The following is a 16791-nucleotide window of genomic DNA, read 5'->3' as shown; positions in this document are numbered from 1 at the left end:
GCCATTACAGAGCCAGCTATCCAACGGAATTCATTTTAGTATTCTATTTTCCTCCATGTCAATTAAATTCCATCATTTCCTCTAACGCTCAGTCAGATAAAAATATTCATGTGGGAAAGAAGGGGATCTCATTCAAGGATTTGTGATGTTTATGAAGACTTGTATCCTGACTGTTATAGATGCATTCTCTTAGCATTCTGGCACTTCCTCTATGACAATGTCCAACTTCAAAACCACTCAACTGCCTCATTAATTCTCATTAGTTCTGTTCTCACGACAGGAAGGCAAGCTGAAGAGTGAACATCTAGTTTGAAGCAGTACTTTGTGTTCTTTCTGAGAAACAGGATCAGGGAATTAAAATGGAAAGAATGGATGCTGTCCATCTCATGAAGCGAAAATAAGCAGGAAAGACCTCACTAAAACTTCTAACTCAAGAATTTACATCCTGGCAGTCAGGCACTGTAATCTCAAATGGATAGAAAAATGAAGTAATTATTAGTGCTGTCTGAATGTTAAGTTATATATATATATATATATATAGGGGATAAAGTAGTTGTTACTTGTTAGTATACTTGTTAGTGTTATTAATTTTCCAGAGTTCATTAGAGATTTAGCTAACAAATTCAGTGTGTGAACTGTGTGCATAGTAAAAGACAAAATATACATAAAACTTTAAGAAATGCATTACTCAATTAATACTTAACCAACATTGTTTTTCATACATTGCTAACTCTCATTCAATGTGAACACATGCTATTACGTTGAATCATTATGCTGTCAGCTGACATCATTGATGGTCACCTCTCCTTCTGTCCTATGTATGGACGTGCTGTTTAGTCTGTTGATGGTAGATGGTGGACTCAGGTGCAGACCAAAACAACCACCAGGGGTGGTCTCAGCCTGGTTCCAAACAAGCTGAAGAGCGATTTATTACAAGAATACGATCTAACCTCGATGTAGTCCAATTATCCAATGTACAGTGCATGTTTTAGCTTAGCACTTTCATATAACCAAGGTTATAAGACACTTTAAAAGAAAGTACACAGGAGAGTACACAAACCGTAGTAACAGCCTGCTACATACCATTTATCCTGAAATATCTATCAAATAAACATAAATATTTGCAGTAAATTCTCCATGTTTTTTTTTCCATTAGTCCAGAATACAGCACATTTTCCCTGTATTTACTTTTGTTGATACTACCCCAAACACATTTGGCCAATAAGTAGATTGAACGTTGCCAAATAATTTGTAGTGATGCACTTTGGTTGGCTAGGAGTTTTCTGTGTGGAAAGAAAAACCATACCACAGGAAAAAGCAACTAATTTACAAAAGTATCATCTGATTTAGAACAGAGTAAATAGGTCTAGGTATAGACACAGGAAATTTAAGGATGTCCTATGGTGGCATCGGGAATCAACACACACTGCGAGCATAATTTTGGCTTCTGTGGATCAGGCTTGTTGGAGCACATCCCAAGGATGCTTAATTGCAATGGGATCTGTGGAGTTTGAAGGCAAATCTTTGTGCTCATTACCAACTGTCCTACTGGGGGAAGATGCTACCACTGCGGAGTGCTGTTGCCATGCTTGCTGTGCAACCACCTTTAGGTGGGTGATATAAGTCAAAATAGCATCCCCATGTTGGGCTGCGGCCCAGAACACTGCACTGGACTAAAAAAAGCCCTGGCGGTTTACAATTTTTCTGGCACAAACCCTGTAATGGTGCTATGACTGGTGCATATGAAAAATCTAATTAAATGTTTCAGATCATTTAAAAAAAAGAAAAAAAAACACACCAAGCAAGCAATGGGTTAGAGCCATAGTACAAACCACCTTGGCTGCAACCAACACAAAATCCAATGCAATAATCACAGAGATCAGCAGAAGAAGCTATTGAGTCGGTGAACAGCTAGGCCCCAGACTACCAACAAACATGGGTCCCCCATGCAGTACTACTCTTACATGCTCATTTGCCAAACAGCAATACCAACAACAGGTGGTTACAATCAGCACAGGGCCATTATTCATGTGGTAAGCCGTCCCTCTGTCTGTCTCTCTCTCTCTCTCACACACACACACACACACACAAACCGCAAAAAAAAATTCTCTATGTGATTATGCCATGACTGTGTGGCACACCGCTATGTGTAATATTCAATGTTTTTAAGGTGTTCTTTTAGTTTAATGCAGAAAAACATGTAAGGCTTTACATAATTCGTACGATAATGCCGACTGCTGACTAGACTGAACGACAAGAAGAGAATTCGTGTGAGAAAAAAAAGAGTATTTGTACACGCTATGGTATAAGAAATTACTACTTTGATTTGTGTTTCCCCTTCAGTGACTTTTCAAATAATTAACTATACTCCGTCCCCCGCTGGGAGCAAGCTGTATCAAGCTGTATTTCATTCGCGGTTTAAAGCGACTCTCTGCCGTACTTTCACACCGAGAGCACGCTGAGAGCTTTCCAGGACTCCTCGGGATTAGACACAAACCATAACAAACACTTAACCCAGTTTTTTTTTTTTTTTTTTGAATTATCACCACACTGAGTGCCAGGTCACAACTTTGACGCCAGGCTCGCAACGTTATCCCCACAACCGTGCTATATAACCGCACTGTCTTTTGTCTGCATGCGTTTCCTTCTCTCACACCAGGAAACGACACATTACTTGCTAGCTGAACTTAGCTAACGTTTTTATAGTGGGCTAAATGTTAAACATATGATGTTATAGAATTATTATGTCTTTACGAAGAAATTGTTCTCGAGAAGACCTTCGTTGGTGGTTTGAAAGTTGTCGGTTCAATTCCCCGCCATTACTAAAACTGTCCCATGAGCAAGACATCACTTACTTTAAGACCGTTACTCATCCTGCGGGGTTACATCACGCCTTTCTTCTATAATAATACACACTCATGACATAAAAATGACATTTAAACATATATATAATTCTTTACTAATGTGGTACTTTTACTCATACAGCCAGGTTAGCCTATACTCACATGTTCTGAATTGGAGGTCTTTATCGTCCGGGCTACCAAATTCCTGCAGGAGGTAGATATACATTACACCGAAGGCGTTCTGGATCCCAAACACCGAGCCGTTGCACCACATGGAAGCCAGCATGACCATCCATCCCCAGCCGCCCTCGGGGTGCACAAACTCAACCTCCTCCTTGGCTCCCGGACCCTCGCTTTTCTCTGGGATATCCACTTTGCTGTCCCCGTTCTCCTTATTCTCCGTCTTCTCCTTCTCCCCATCCTGCTCCTCTACTGGACGCTTCTCCTTTGCGGGTTCGCTGCCGGCTGGTGTCTCGGCGGCTGCATCGTTTTCTGGCATATTGTTCCCTTCTGTCATTTTTTTTAAAATAATGTGTCAAAAAGGCACTGCGGATTTTGAAGTATGGAGGTATTGCGCGTAGGCTGGCAGGGGGAGGTCAATAAATTCAGACACAGGATATGACAGAGATTTGGGGGCACGGTAAAGTTTTATCCATTGACGGGGGCTGTAGCCTTAGTAATGCTGGTACTGCAGCATGTGCAACTGTCAAACATCTGCCGTTGCACTTTTATAAATAGACAACGCAGAGGGGCGGGGCTGCGGGTATCCTTACACTGCAGCTGCTGAGGCGTTTCCAGGATATCTTCAGTGGGGTGGCACAAGTCTAAGAGAGTGTGTGTGCGTGTGGGGGGGTGTCCAGCAGAGAACAATGTAAGCATATGGAAGAATATTTGACCATTTGACCTTATACAAATACAGTATAGAGAACTAGCACAGCAAACATTTGAGGCTAGTAAGTGGAACGGTGAGAGTTTAAAGGTACTTTTTGTTTACCCTTGTTTACCCTACTTTTTATTACCCTCTGCAAACTTTAAACAAGAATTTAACCACCAGGGGCCAGCATTTAATCAGTGGATGTGTTGTAAAAAAAAAAAACGCACGCAAAGACAATGTTCCGTCCTCTCTTTTGACTTTTAATGTATGCTTTTATTCCTACCTAATAGACTAGGGCTGGGTAACTCAACACTTCAAAGACCAAGGAACTGGTTGTGGATTTCGGGAGGTCCAGACCAGCTCCACTGCCAGTTCAGATAGAGGGAGAGGAGGTGGAGGTGGTCAACACATACAAGTACCTCGGCTGTGGGTGGACAACAAACTGGACTGGACATGCAACACACAGAACCTGTATAAAAAAGGCCAAAGCCGACTGTACTTCCTCAGGAGGCTGAGGTCTTTTAGCATCTGCAGGAAGCTCCTGAGAATGTTTTACCAGTCAGTGGTCGCAGGAGTCCTTTTCTATGGCGTGGTGTGCTGGGGGAGCAGCACAGCAAAGAGGGACTCATCCAGACTGGAAAAACTAATCAGGAAGGCTGGCTCTGTGGTCGGCATGAAGCTGGACACTCTGGTGACAGTGGCAGAGAAGAGGACCTTAAAGAAACTGATGGACATTATGAACAATGCCGGGCATCCTCTGCACACGGTCGTAAACAATCAGAGGAGCCTATTCAGCGACAGGCTGCTTCTCCCAAAGTCAAAAACCAACAGACTTAAAAACTCCTTTGTCCCACACGCCATCAGACTGTTTAACTCCTCACTGGAGGGGAGAGGGAGGAGAAACAGGGGGACAAGGGAGGGCGGGAACAACTGAGTTGTAGGGACTTTTCTACACGGTGCAATATTTGCAATATTTGTTTTTTGTTTTTTGTCTCTTTCTTATATTTGACTGTGCAATAATCACTGTGCAATATACTCACTCAAATGAGCAATCCTATTTATCCATATTGTATATTCTGTATCTATATATTCAGATCAGTACATTCACATATTTTTGTATCTATAAAAAGGAAGCTGACACATGCAAGACTTTATCAAAGGTGTGAGCATCACAGCAGATGCCTTTGTGTCAAAGTAGCAGAAGATAAAACAGAAAAACATGAAGGTGATTTTCCTGGCCTGGGATTTTATAAAAATATTCTGCAGTACATCAAAAACGAAAGAAAACGATCAATCAACAAATGAACATTACCTCTGAAGTTACAACGGTTTTATTAGAGACACGGCTAAGCGTTTTGCATTTTGCATAATTTTAAAAAGTTTAAATTTGTTCAGTATTGAACGGCAGAAATTAGGTTTTCTTTTCGGAAGTATATAAAACGGGGGAAAAAAAACCTCGGCCGACAGCCTGTAAACAATGGTAGACTTGTGCGTAACAAGCAAGCGAATAATGAAGTACAGAGAGAGAGAGAGAGAGCTGTGTATCGTGGTGGAAGCAAAACAGTAAAAGTGAAAAGTGAATACATGACGATGTTTATGTGAAGCGTAGTTTGGATCTTATTTTGCTGCTTGTTCGGTCAATATTGTTTGGAGAGAGATCAAACTAACAGCTTTAGAAAGGGCGTGAACACAAAGCACGGACCCGCCAACACATCAGGATCTGCGAGCTGTCGGCTTTCAGCCCCGACCGTGAGAAGGGCGACATCTAACTGATTCTGATCCGCTGGTTGCGCTGTGTGTTTAAGTCTTTGTGCAGAATCTGTGTTCCTGCTCTCATTTACTGTCTTAGCTGTTTGGTGGTTGTTGAAATTTTGTGAGATTTCACCAGAGATTCTGGCATTTCGGGCAAAATAAATTTATATTAAAAACTCGATTCAGGATTTTAATGAATCGATTTTACGTTATCCAAGCCAGAATCGATTTTAATCGATAAATCGATTATAAAAACCCACCCCTTTAATAGACCCTGTGCACGAGAAAATGCTAACTTCCTGGTTTGAGACCGGATGTAGGGTTGTACATTTCCAGTAGCTTTACTTTGTGGTCAATCGCTACTGCGAAGATATACTCCAAAATCATGTCCAAAACTCGAAAACATAAAGATCGCGTTAAGTTACAAAGAGCAGAAGGTGGGAACACTCACCACTGTTGTGTCACAAAAAAATCTAATGATCAATTTTGACGTTTAAAGAGTTTAGATCGATCAGTTGTTTACATCACTCAACACAAGCAGAACTGCATTACAAAATCAGAAGACACATCATCCACATTCAGAAGCACATCTCTGTATAGTGACTGGTCTTATGATTTAAACAGGCAAAAATTCAAACTACAGGTGAAGAATAGTCAAACCAGATGTTTCCCCCGTCATGTCGATATCAGCTAGTCAAGTACACACCTACACAGCATGTTAACAAACCGTGAAAAAAAGCCACACAAAAAATGAGTGTTTGCTGCTAAGGGTTTCTATACTAGAGATGGCACGATACCACTTTTTTATATCCGATACCGATATCATAAATTTGGATATCTGCCGATACCGATATGAATCCGATATAGTGTGTTTTTTAATCAATAAAACTGTTTTTTTTTAATCTTGCTGCTTTTTGTGTAAGTTCATACTTAAGTTAAAAAAAAAAACACTAAAGCTATTCTGTTATACCTGTATGCAAAAAATACACTGCACCCAAAATATTTCATAGTTCAGCAATACTGATCAATCTAATAAACTTAAAACTGCTCCATCCTCCCTATTCTGGTATTTTAAAGAGTAAGCAACCTAACTAATAGGGTTCTAAAACTCCCAGCAAAAAATAAAAAAATAAGGAACCACCCTCCACCTCATGATGCTTAATTGACGTAATCAACTTTGATTTGATGCAGTGTGAAAAAAAAATGCCCAGAAATAAATTATTTTTCAAGAATGATTAAATAGATTAAATATTTTCAACAGAATTGCAGACTGCACAGATCATACCTTCCCAAAGGAAAAAGTACTATAGCTTACTAGGATATATTAGACTTAATAGTTACTATATACAGTCAGTGTTGGGAAGGTTACTTTTAAAATGTATTCCACTACAGATTACAGAATACATGCCTCAAAATGTATTTTGTAACGTATTCCGTTACGTTACTCAATGAAGCAGTAAGGAAGCTGACTAAATATTAACTGATAATTTATGGCAAAGGGGTGGGATTAAATAAGTGTATACTTCTTCCCACTCCCTTTCAACATGTAAATTAATCACAACGTTTTTTTGTATGTAATTTGTATAGTATTTTTTTTCTCTCTTATTTTCTTTTCTAAATGTACTTGTATATTGTTCACATGTTGAAATAAATTACCAATCAATCAATCAATCAATCAATCAATCAATCAATCAATGAGAGTAACGTATTCTGAATACTTTGGATTATTTAATATATTATCATGCTTTTTACAACTGCATGAATGTACTATTGCTGTGTGATTTATTACTATTACTGAAGGTCCGCGGCTCCGAACCGTAGTAAAGGGACCTCTGGCTAATACGTCGGGTTCCGTGTCGGGCTCGTAGCCGAAAAATAGCTTTACTTTGTTGTTGTATGGCGGTCCATTCTCCCTGCAGCACGGACTACACTGCCAATGAGGCTACATTCTTTAGGGCTATGCCTGTAGCATTCTGCCTATTAGCTTAGCACAACAACAACAACAACAGCAAAAAGGCACTCTCTCTCACCCAGGAAACACACAGTTGCAGAGAGAGCGCGTCACCATGGCAACCGTAACGCTGCCGCCTGGAACAACAGAACATAGCTATCAAACAAAATCCAAACAGTCCTGACCCGCCACAATATGAAACAGGAAAATACCGCCGTGTAATCCATTTATTTCAACAAAGTAACTGTATTCTAAATACCACCTTTTTAAACGGTAACTGTAACGGAATTCAGTTACTCATATTTTGTATTTTAAATACGTAACGGCGGTACATGTATTCCGTTACTCCCCAACACTGTATACAGTAATGGATTTCTATACATTTTACATCAGATTAAAACTTTGGGTGTAAGATACGGATAATTATTTATTAAAAGCTAGACATTTTAAATGAGAATAAGAAAGAAAAGCATGTCTTTGTGCCCCCTTTTCCCTGTTAATGCCCTATCGGCCCCCCTGGCTAAACTTTGCTAGATCCGCCCCTGCACAGTTACCAGCGTCAGCTGCTTAGAAAAGGATCCTGGTGTAGAAAGTAATATTAAATAAATTCTAACAGCAGCTTATCAAGCTTAAATGTGCTGCTGTTGTTCAGCCGCTGGTTTCCTCTTTCTGGTGCAAAGTGGGCCAAAAACAAACAAGAGACGGACAGGCGACAGAAAAGCCGATCAGCTGATCATTAAGCAGTTTCATGATTGAAGTAGCAACAGGAGAGGGAGGGAGAGAGAAGAGGCAGTCGCTCCATATATTGGTTGTTAAGCTTAACACGGCAATGCTTTACAAACATTCAGAGATGAACTTACACACTTGCTTTACTTCTCTTTGGGAACACAGCCGCTCTATCACGTGAGGCATACTGCTGCAAGGTGCTACAGTTATGAGCCGAGTTATGCCATGTCGCAAGTTTTGTGAGGTGCTTTTTTGATATTTAACGGATCGATTACATTTTTTATTTCTCTCCGATATCCAGTCCAGTAATTTACGTCACTATCGGACCGATACGTAATATTGGATCGGTCCATCTCTATTCTATACATTAGTATTTACGAAGGATATGTTGTGACTTACCTTCAAAATTACAGTGGTCCCTCGCTATAACGCGGTTCACCTTTCACCGCGCTGTTTCGTGTATTTTTTAGTGCAAGTTTGCATGCTTTTTTTTTACATCACATTGTGTCCTGCGTCCTGATCGCTGCAGACGATCTCCTCCGTGACGTCTCTCCTGTACAGTACAGAATCGCTGCATTGATGCTAGCAGTATGACTCTGAAGTGCAGTACTGTATGTCGACGAAACGTTTTGCACCATCAAAAAAAAATTGGCTACTTGATTTCACCTATCGCTGGTTGTTTTTAGAACATAACACCCATGATAAACAAGGGACCGCTGTTTACAGATACTGAGAAATATAACATTTGAATCCCTTTTCTCTTTTGCTCTGAGGCGCGGGGGGAAATATCGACAAGTCGATGAACATCATTTACAGATATATTGGGTAAATGCCCAAGACATCTATAGAAATGTAAATCGCCGCTTGATTCATTCATTTGCTTAACTTTTTTTGGACCGTAAACAAGGCGCGAATAGGACACCGGAAACAAAGCTCCCCACAGGAGTTTCCGCACCGGAAGTAGCATATGCTAACGTGCACATAGTCTATTACTTAAGAAAAGCACATAAAACATGCTGCAAAGGCACATAAAACACAAAGGAAGTAGAAAAAACAAAAATGAAATCTCACAAAACGTAACCAAAGCGTTTGTAAGAAGACATTAAAGTGGCGGAACAAAAGAAGAATTGTACTGAGACACACTTGTGTGTTTTAATCGCATGTTACTGTAGCTTCGTGTTTGCTATTGTCAAGGCATGCAGGATGTAAGACCCAAAATGCAGCACACTCAGACGGAAGAGTAAACTCAAAGAGGCTGCTTTTATTGCAAGAGTAGAAAAAACTCCATAAACAATAGACTTGCAAAAACCAAAACTAAACTAGAAAATGCATTTTCTGAAGAAACTGCTGTGTGAATGCTGATAGCTGAATGTTTTGAGCTGAAATGAAATATTTGCTGAATTTTAAGTTAAAAATGTTGAATGAGCTGAAATATACAGAATTTTTCACCTGAAAACAAAAGTGCAGAACTGTTGAAAGCTGACATTCACACAGAAGAAGTTGAAAAGTAGCTGAACATGTTTAAAATGTACATTCGAAAAAGCTGACTAATGACTAAAGAAAATTCAGAGTCAGAAAACATCTGAATGAATATTAAAAATTCATATTATATTAATCACTGAAAAGTGGGGTCCTTTCTGCTGTTGAGATAAACTCCTGACTGAAAATACCATGTATTTCAATGGGTCAGCTAGAAGGTTATCCCTCTACTTGGATCCACACAGTTTAAAAAGTTTAGATCTCTGAGCTTTGGAAGACACACTGTTGGAAAGAGAACAACGATGGCAACGTTTTGAGCGTTTAATGATAGCTGTAGAGCAAACACTGTGCACACAGCAGCAGTTGAAACAGAAGTTTTTAAGATTAATCTTGGCAGAGTGACAGAGAGCTCATTAAGCAGGCGGTGTGAGCCTGGATGCTATAGCAACTCCAGCCAGTGGCACCACACACACACACACACACACACACACACACACACACACACACACACACACACACACACACACACAAACATGTGGCTCTCTTCTGCTGCTTCAAATAAACAGAAACAGTTTTTCAACTCGGAGCTTATAGTTGCAAATCTCACACGTCTTGACAAAAGGTATTTAAAAGTCCCTGAAGTCATTGCTGTGATATCATGCTTGGGTTATCAAAGAAATACTCTTCATCTTGGATGAAGACCATCATTAGAATGATGAAGGCTTTGAGCCTAAAAGATGATCCAACCCAACAGCCAGTGTCTACAAACCAAGTACGGAGCAGTTTCTTCACTGGAGTGCAAAGTCCACCCAGTGTGATGAAACTATCATTGGTTGATCAATCTGCTTTAACTAGCAACAAACTTGCATCAAAAAGAAAGCGATCTGAAGTTGAGGATCGACTTGATGACAAAAGAAGCTTCTCCACAGCAAAGAAGCAACGGCGTTTCTCTAAAGAGAGACCCCGCAGTCACACTGAAATGAGCAAGACACAGAAGAGGGTACCTAACATATGGATCATCGGCTCAAGTTACATAAAGCGAGGAGAATGGGCAGCACGCCACGTGTTTGGAGAAAACTTTGGACTTGATGCCAATGTTCATTGGTTTGGAAAAACAGGGATGCGCTGGGATGGCGTCCTTCTTCGTTTTGATGCAGAGTTGATGTCCAGAAAGAGTCCACCTGATATTTTGGTCATTCATGCAGGCGGGAACGACTTGGGACTCGTATCCGCCCAGGAACTTTCCTCTGCAATGACTAAAGACTTGACTGAACTGCATGCAAGGATCCCCTCCATGACAATCCTATATTCCTGCATCAACGAACGCCAAGTGTGGAGGTACAGAAATCCAAAGTACATGATGGACATGGGCGAAAAAACTGTAAACTCAATCATGAGAAAGGCAGTTCATTCCTTTGGAGGCTTCATCATTGAACATCCCTCCCTGAGATATTATGACGAAACCCTATTCGGACAGGACGGAATTCACTTCAACAAGAAGGGAAATGAAGTGTTTCTGACCAACATCCGCTGTGCCATCGAGAAGATCCTTTAGAACCTGTCTCACAGAAAATAGACTTGAGAAAACGCACGACCTCTGGCAAGCCCAACCTACCATCTGACATCAGGAGCTCTATCAAAACTGTCTTTATTTGATTACTTTAATGTAGTCAAATAAAAATGAGTACAAATCTGAACACTTAAAGTAAACTTCATTAAAATAAAATGATAAATAGATAAATACAAGCTGAATAGTTCAATGTCTTGGCTTCGTTTTAAAGTTTTAATGGTGTCTCTATGCAATAGCATAGCAGAACTTAGCAGAAATATTGTAACTTACCAGAAACATGATAACTTCTCAGAAATACAAGAATTTAGGAGAAATAGTATAAGATAACAGAAAGAATATATTTAGCCAAAAATACTTAAACATTACAGAAACACTATGATTTAGAAAAATAGTACAACATAGCAGAAATACTGTGATTTACCAGAGACACTGTGATGAACTATGAATATTGTAATTTTAAATTAATACTATGTTTTAGCACAAATACTCTGGTTTAGCACAAATATTATAACATAGCAGAAATACAATTATATAGCAGAAATGCTATATTTAGAAAGAAAAATATAATATAGTAGAAATACTATGATTTAGCAGAAATACTGTAATCAGCACATATACTGTAACATGACAGAAATTCCTTCACTTAGTAGTAATACTATAACATAACACAAATGTTATGATTTGGCACAAAAACCATGATTTGGCAAAAATACTATGATTTAGCAGAAATACTATGATTGAGCAGAAATAATAAATTGTAGTAAAAGTACTTTGATTTAACAGGAATACAATTATGGAGGAGTAATACTTTAAAATGGGAGAAATATTGATACACACACACATACACAGAGCCTAAAGGGAACAGTATTTGTGCCATGGAGTGTTAACAAGAATGTGAGGTCCATATTAGAAAAGATGGTAAAATCATAAAAGTTTTCAGAATTGTAATAAATGATCAATATGAATTACTGGTCTGTGATAGTGTACTAATTTGTAGTGAAAAAAAAAAAAGCTGAACAAGGTGGAATCGAACCCACGACCTTTGGATTGCAGACCCGTGTCATTACCAACTGCACCACTGGGAAAGAGAGCGAACGCCTGGAAAACAGGGTGATGAGCAGTCAGAATGAGATCGCGGTGAGAGGCGAAAAACGCTGTTTTTTGGAGTTACAAAACGTTGTGTAACTCAAAAACTAGGTGGATTAGAAGCATGATTCTTGTACTGGGTGAATCAGCGGACTTTGGTGTACTTTGACCGCGATTTCCATTGCTCTTTGTACAACCGTCGCTGAGATATGACGAAAGAAGAAACGGCTGGCTGGGAAGCCGTGCAGGCCCTGATACGTAAATTTGAATGTCTGAGTCCTCACAGAGGATTGGCTGCCTGGGGACTTGGCAGAAATATATAGAAATAGTATGATTAAGCATAAATACTACATTTAGTAGAAATACTATATTTTAGCACAAATCCTATAAAAAGCAGAAATACTATATTAAGCACAAATCCTATAAAAAGCAGAAATACTATCCATCCATTCGCTTCCGCTTATCCTTTTTCAGAGTCGCGGGGGGCGCTGGAGCCTATCCCAGCTGTCATAGGGCGAGAGGCGGGGTACACCCTGGACAGGTCGCCAGTCTGTCGCAGGGCCAACATACAGGGACAGACAACCATTCGCATTCACTTTCATTCGCACATTCACACCTAGTGACAATTTGGGTTATCCAATTAACCTATCCCCACTAAGTGCGTGTCTTTGGACGGTGGGAGGAAGCCGGAGTACCCGGAGGGAACCCACGCAAACACGGGGAGGACATGCAAACTCCACACAGAAAGACCCCGGCCTGATGTTGGAATTGAACTCAGGACCTTCTTGCTGTGCGGCAACAGTGCTAACCACCGTGCCACCGTGCTGCCCAGAAATACTATATTAAGCACAAATACTATAAAAAGCAAAAATACTGTAATATGATTTGGTAGAAAAACTATAATTAATCAGAAATACTATATTTGGCAGAAATACTGTATTTAGCACAAATCTTATAAAATAGCAGAAATAGTATGATTTAGCACAATAGTAATAAGTTAAACAGAAAAATTGGAAAAGCAAAATGGACAGCTGAAAAAATGCTAAACATGCTGAGGGTCCCTCAAATATACTTAAATGAAAAAAATCAGCAAAAAAATATATAACAGCCACACAATCACAAATATGGACACATAAGGAAACACACATGCACAGAGAGACACACACACAAGGGTCGTGTCCAAATTCATGGGCTGCATCCTCCTGAGGCCGCATTTGTAGACCGATTACGTCACAGCGACGTGCCGAAGGCTGTCCAAATTCATAGACTCCTCCGAATGCAGCCGACAAATGCGTCCTCCTTTTCCCCGAATTTGAAGGATGGGTCGGGTGTGTCCTTCGTGGCCCACCATATCCCAGAATTCATAGCGCGGCCCAGCCAAGCTCCAGTTTCCGGCTAATGGCGGCCGCTACTAAGTTTTAAAATTACTCTTATTAATCTTTCTGGGTCACAAAATAAACTTTTAACATATTTTCAGGCGAGAATGTGGGTGTGTAAACTTCAAATATCTGCTTTGTTTGTCAAGATATCGCATATTTGCAAAAGTGCTTCGACGTTTTCGGTGACGTCTGTCACCCACCAGCTCGATAGCTTGCCAGCCCAGAATTCATTGCACAGAACTTCATTCACGTAACGATGGCGGCACAAGAAGATAAACCGGGAGACGAATACACTTTTAAATGTAAGTATGTGAAAATCTGGTGGTACAAAAGTTAAGTTTTTATAGCGGTTATGTTGTTAGGGTTGTGAATTTGCATAGACTTGTAATATTTATTTAAACAATCTTCATAAAAAGTGTCCGTAAACTAGCTTGTATGGTGGGTCCCGCGGTTTTTCATTGGCGCTTACATTTTTCCCAATCAACTTTTTTGTGATATGTTTATAGGGACCAAAGAGCAAACGGCAGACTTCATTAAAACTAGAGGAGAAAATGATCACCTCTTCACCGGGGTAAAAAATTCAGCAACTGTGGGATGGAGGTACACGAATAAATCAATTTACACATCATATTCATCTGAGTACGGTTTCAATAACCCTCATTCTGTACAGAACCTGTGATGTCCAGACGATATTCCTCTTGTGTTCTGCTGTGAAAACTTTTGGATTTAGGGATTATCATAGTTGTCATGGTTTTCTCTCTTCTCTTATTTTTTTGTGTGCGATCAGGACTATTCTTGAGATGATGGGCCTGCAAGGGAAAGTCACCCCTTGCAGGCCAAAAAGAAGTGGGACAACTTAAAGAAAAGATACAAAGTATGTGTGCTGTCAAGAAGATAATTTTTAAGAATGAAATTTAATAAATGTACATTTACTAAAAGTTGTATTGTTTACATTTGTCTGTCATTTCTGATTTCCTCTGCCTTTAGGATTGCAAGTGTCCAGGGTCAGGTGAGGGAGTCAGTGGGAAGCCCACTGCTGCTACTTGGCCCTGGTTTGGCCTCATGGATGAGGTGATGGGACAGAGGCCTACCATTAGGCCCCCTGTCCTTATTTCCTCTCTCCCTGAGGACACTCCAGGGCCAAGTACAGCAGTGGGTGACCAAAGCGAGATGGAAGAGGAGACAGATGAGGAAGGAGGTCAGCCAGCAGCAACGGGAAGGAAGAGGAGAAGGGAAAGACAGGATGAGCTCCTTGAGCTCATCAAAGAGGACATGCAGTACCAAAGGGAGGCTGAGGAGAGGAGAGAACAGGAGAGCAGGGACAGGATGGACAGACTTTTTTCCATACTAGAAAGATTAGTTCCTAAATAAGTTAAAAATATATTCAGATATGTTCTTACTTTGTTCTATTTGTTATGTCATACTAAAAGTTTTTGATTAATGAAAATTAGTTCCCAAATTGGTTGTGCCTTCAGATATTCTTTTTTTTGAATACATTTCTTACCTTTTTCTACGTGTTATTTTAAGTTTTTCCATTATGAATAAATTGATGAAAACAGATTTCACTGAACTCATTTTATTTAGTTGTTTTTAACATGTATGAACATCAACTTTAAATGTCAATTTAAAACTCTTCAAAGGTAAATAATAATAAAACAAGAATATTTCTAAAACATGAATTTTAGTCAGAGAAGGAAAAATATATACAAATATTTACAAATTTTCACACAGGATTAACCAAAGTGACCTGTTCCTGGACCGTTTTTTTTTTTTTTTTTTCCAATATACTTTGAAAGATCACACAAACAGAAAATCTCTGGCAGTGTTGCTGGATTTGCCGAAAGAAGATCAGACATGGTTGGGGTGCTGCGACTGTGACCCGTGGTTTGTCTTTTCTGGTCAGAAAGTGGAGAATCGCACAGGGTGGTCTGCAAAGAGTTTTAGGATGCTTCCTCCCTCTGTCCACTGCATCGTCAATCCACGGGTTTGCAGGGCTGACTCAATCGACGGCTGCCACACCACTAAGAGGTTTTTCAGAAATATGCAAACCAGAGAAAGTGGATTCACTACTAGTATAATACTTGTGACTCTGTAGCAGACAACAGTTTGAAAAAGTGGTATTAAAAAAGATGCTTAGATAAATGTTTACTTGCCTGTTAACAGTAGTCATGGTCTGGTGGTACCTCCTCCAGGGCAGACACCTCGGCAGACAGCTGGTCCCGCCACAGAGCACCACTGACTGCCTCCAATCCAGCCTCCCCCTCATCATCCTCTGCTCCATCTTCCTCAGGTTCATCCTCAGGAGCCACAATGTCGCCAGCACTGAGGCAAATGTTGTGGAGGATGGCACATGCTGTTACTACCTGTAGTGATATACATATACACATTATTCTTTTATACACACACACACACACACACACACACACACACACACACACACACACACATACATATATATATGTATACACACACACAATTAATTTGACATTGGGTGGTCACTTACATGAGGTACAAAGGTGTGGTGCACCTCCAGCGCTTGCAGGAAGATGGCCCTGAACCTGTTCTTCATCATCCCAAAAGCACACTCTATTATGGAGCGTGCCCTGGAATGATGGCTGTTAAAGTGCTGGGCTCCCACACCTTGGACTGGCCTCTTGTAGGGTGTGATGAGGGGGAGTGGACGCTGGAGGCATGGGTACCCTCCATCTGCGAGGATGAAATGCCCTGGAGGAGGGTAGACTGACTGTCTGTACAGTGGGCTGTGGCGGAGCACCCTGGAATCATGCACCGACCCAGGCCAGCCCACGTATGTGTCGATGAAGCGGCCCCGATGGTCACAAACCGCCTGCAAGGTGATTGATGGAAACAGTTTTCTGTTCCTATAGCACTGACCATCAGGGCCACTTGGACACTTGATGCGTATGTGGCAGCCGTCGATTGCACCCACCGCTTTCATAAAGGCTCTGTGGCGTGCCAGCCCTGCAAACCCACGGGACACTACCTCCAGGTCCTCTGGGGTTGTTGGGAGGTGGATGACCTGGTAGCGAATGGCCAACACCTCTTTCGTGACTCGGTTGACGATGTAGTGGACAGTAGAACGCGGCATCCCAAACACTCTTGAGACCACCCTG

At 40.6% G+C, this 16791-nt stretch overlaps 2 protein-coding genes and 1 pseudogene across 2 annotated transcripts in view; 2 read left to right on the top strand and 1 right to left on the bottom strand.

Moving 5' to 3' along the window:
- The window catches only part of slc16a10 (solute carrier family 16 member 10), a 30928-nt gene extending 27392 nt beyond the window's left edge, over positions 1 to 3536 (bottom strand). Inside the window, exon 1 of the mRNA XM_085372063.1 lies at positions 3006 to 3536. Within this exon, the coding sequence (XP_085228189.1) occupies positions 3006 to 3360 (355 nt within the window). The 5' untranslated portion in view covers positions 3361 to 3536. The remainder of the gene's footprint in view (positions 1 to 3005) is intronic.
- A 6804-nt stretch (positions 3537 to 10340) lies between these two features.
- LOC146617767 (uncharacterized) lies at positions 10341 to 11180 on the top strand. Its single transcript, XM_085373520.1, has one exon. The coding sequence runs from the start codon at positions 10341 to 10343 to the stop codon at positions 11178 to 11180; it is 840 nt and encodes a 279-aa protein (XP_085229646.1).
- Positions 11181 to 13916: 2736 nt separating this feature from the next.
- On the top strand, positions 13917 to 15031 carry LOC146617766 (uncharacterized; annotated as a pseudogene).
- Positions 15032 to 16791: the final 1760 nt, after the last annotated feature.

This window comes from Diplotaxodon limnothrissa, linkage group LG15, assembly GCF_057381915.1.
Source record: "Diplotaxodon limnothrissa isolate DT_005_m linkage group LG15, D_limnothrissa_male_GT1.1, whole genome shotgun sequence".
Classification (NCBI taxonomy): domain Eukaryota; kingdom Metazoa; phylum Chordata; class Actinopteri; order Cichliformes; family Cichlidae; genus Diplotaxodon; species Diplotaxodon limnothrissa.
This window is presented reverse-complemented; position numbering and strand designations above follow the sequence as displayed.

What these genes read in the sequence shown, in the direction of transcription:
- LOC146617767 (XM_085373520.1), top strand. Translation starts at nt 10,341, where the DNA reads ATGAAGGCTTTGAGCCTAAAAGATGATCCAACCCAACAGCCAGTGTCT.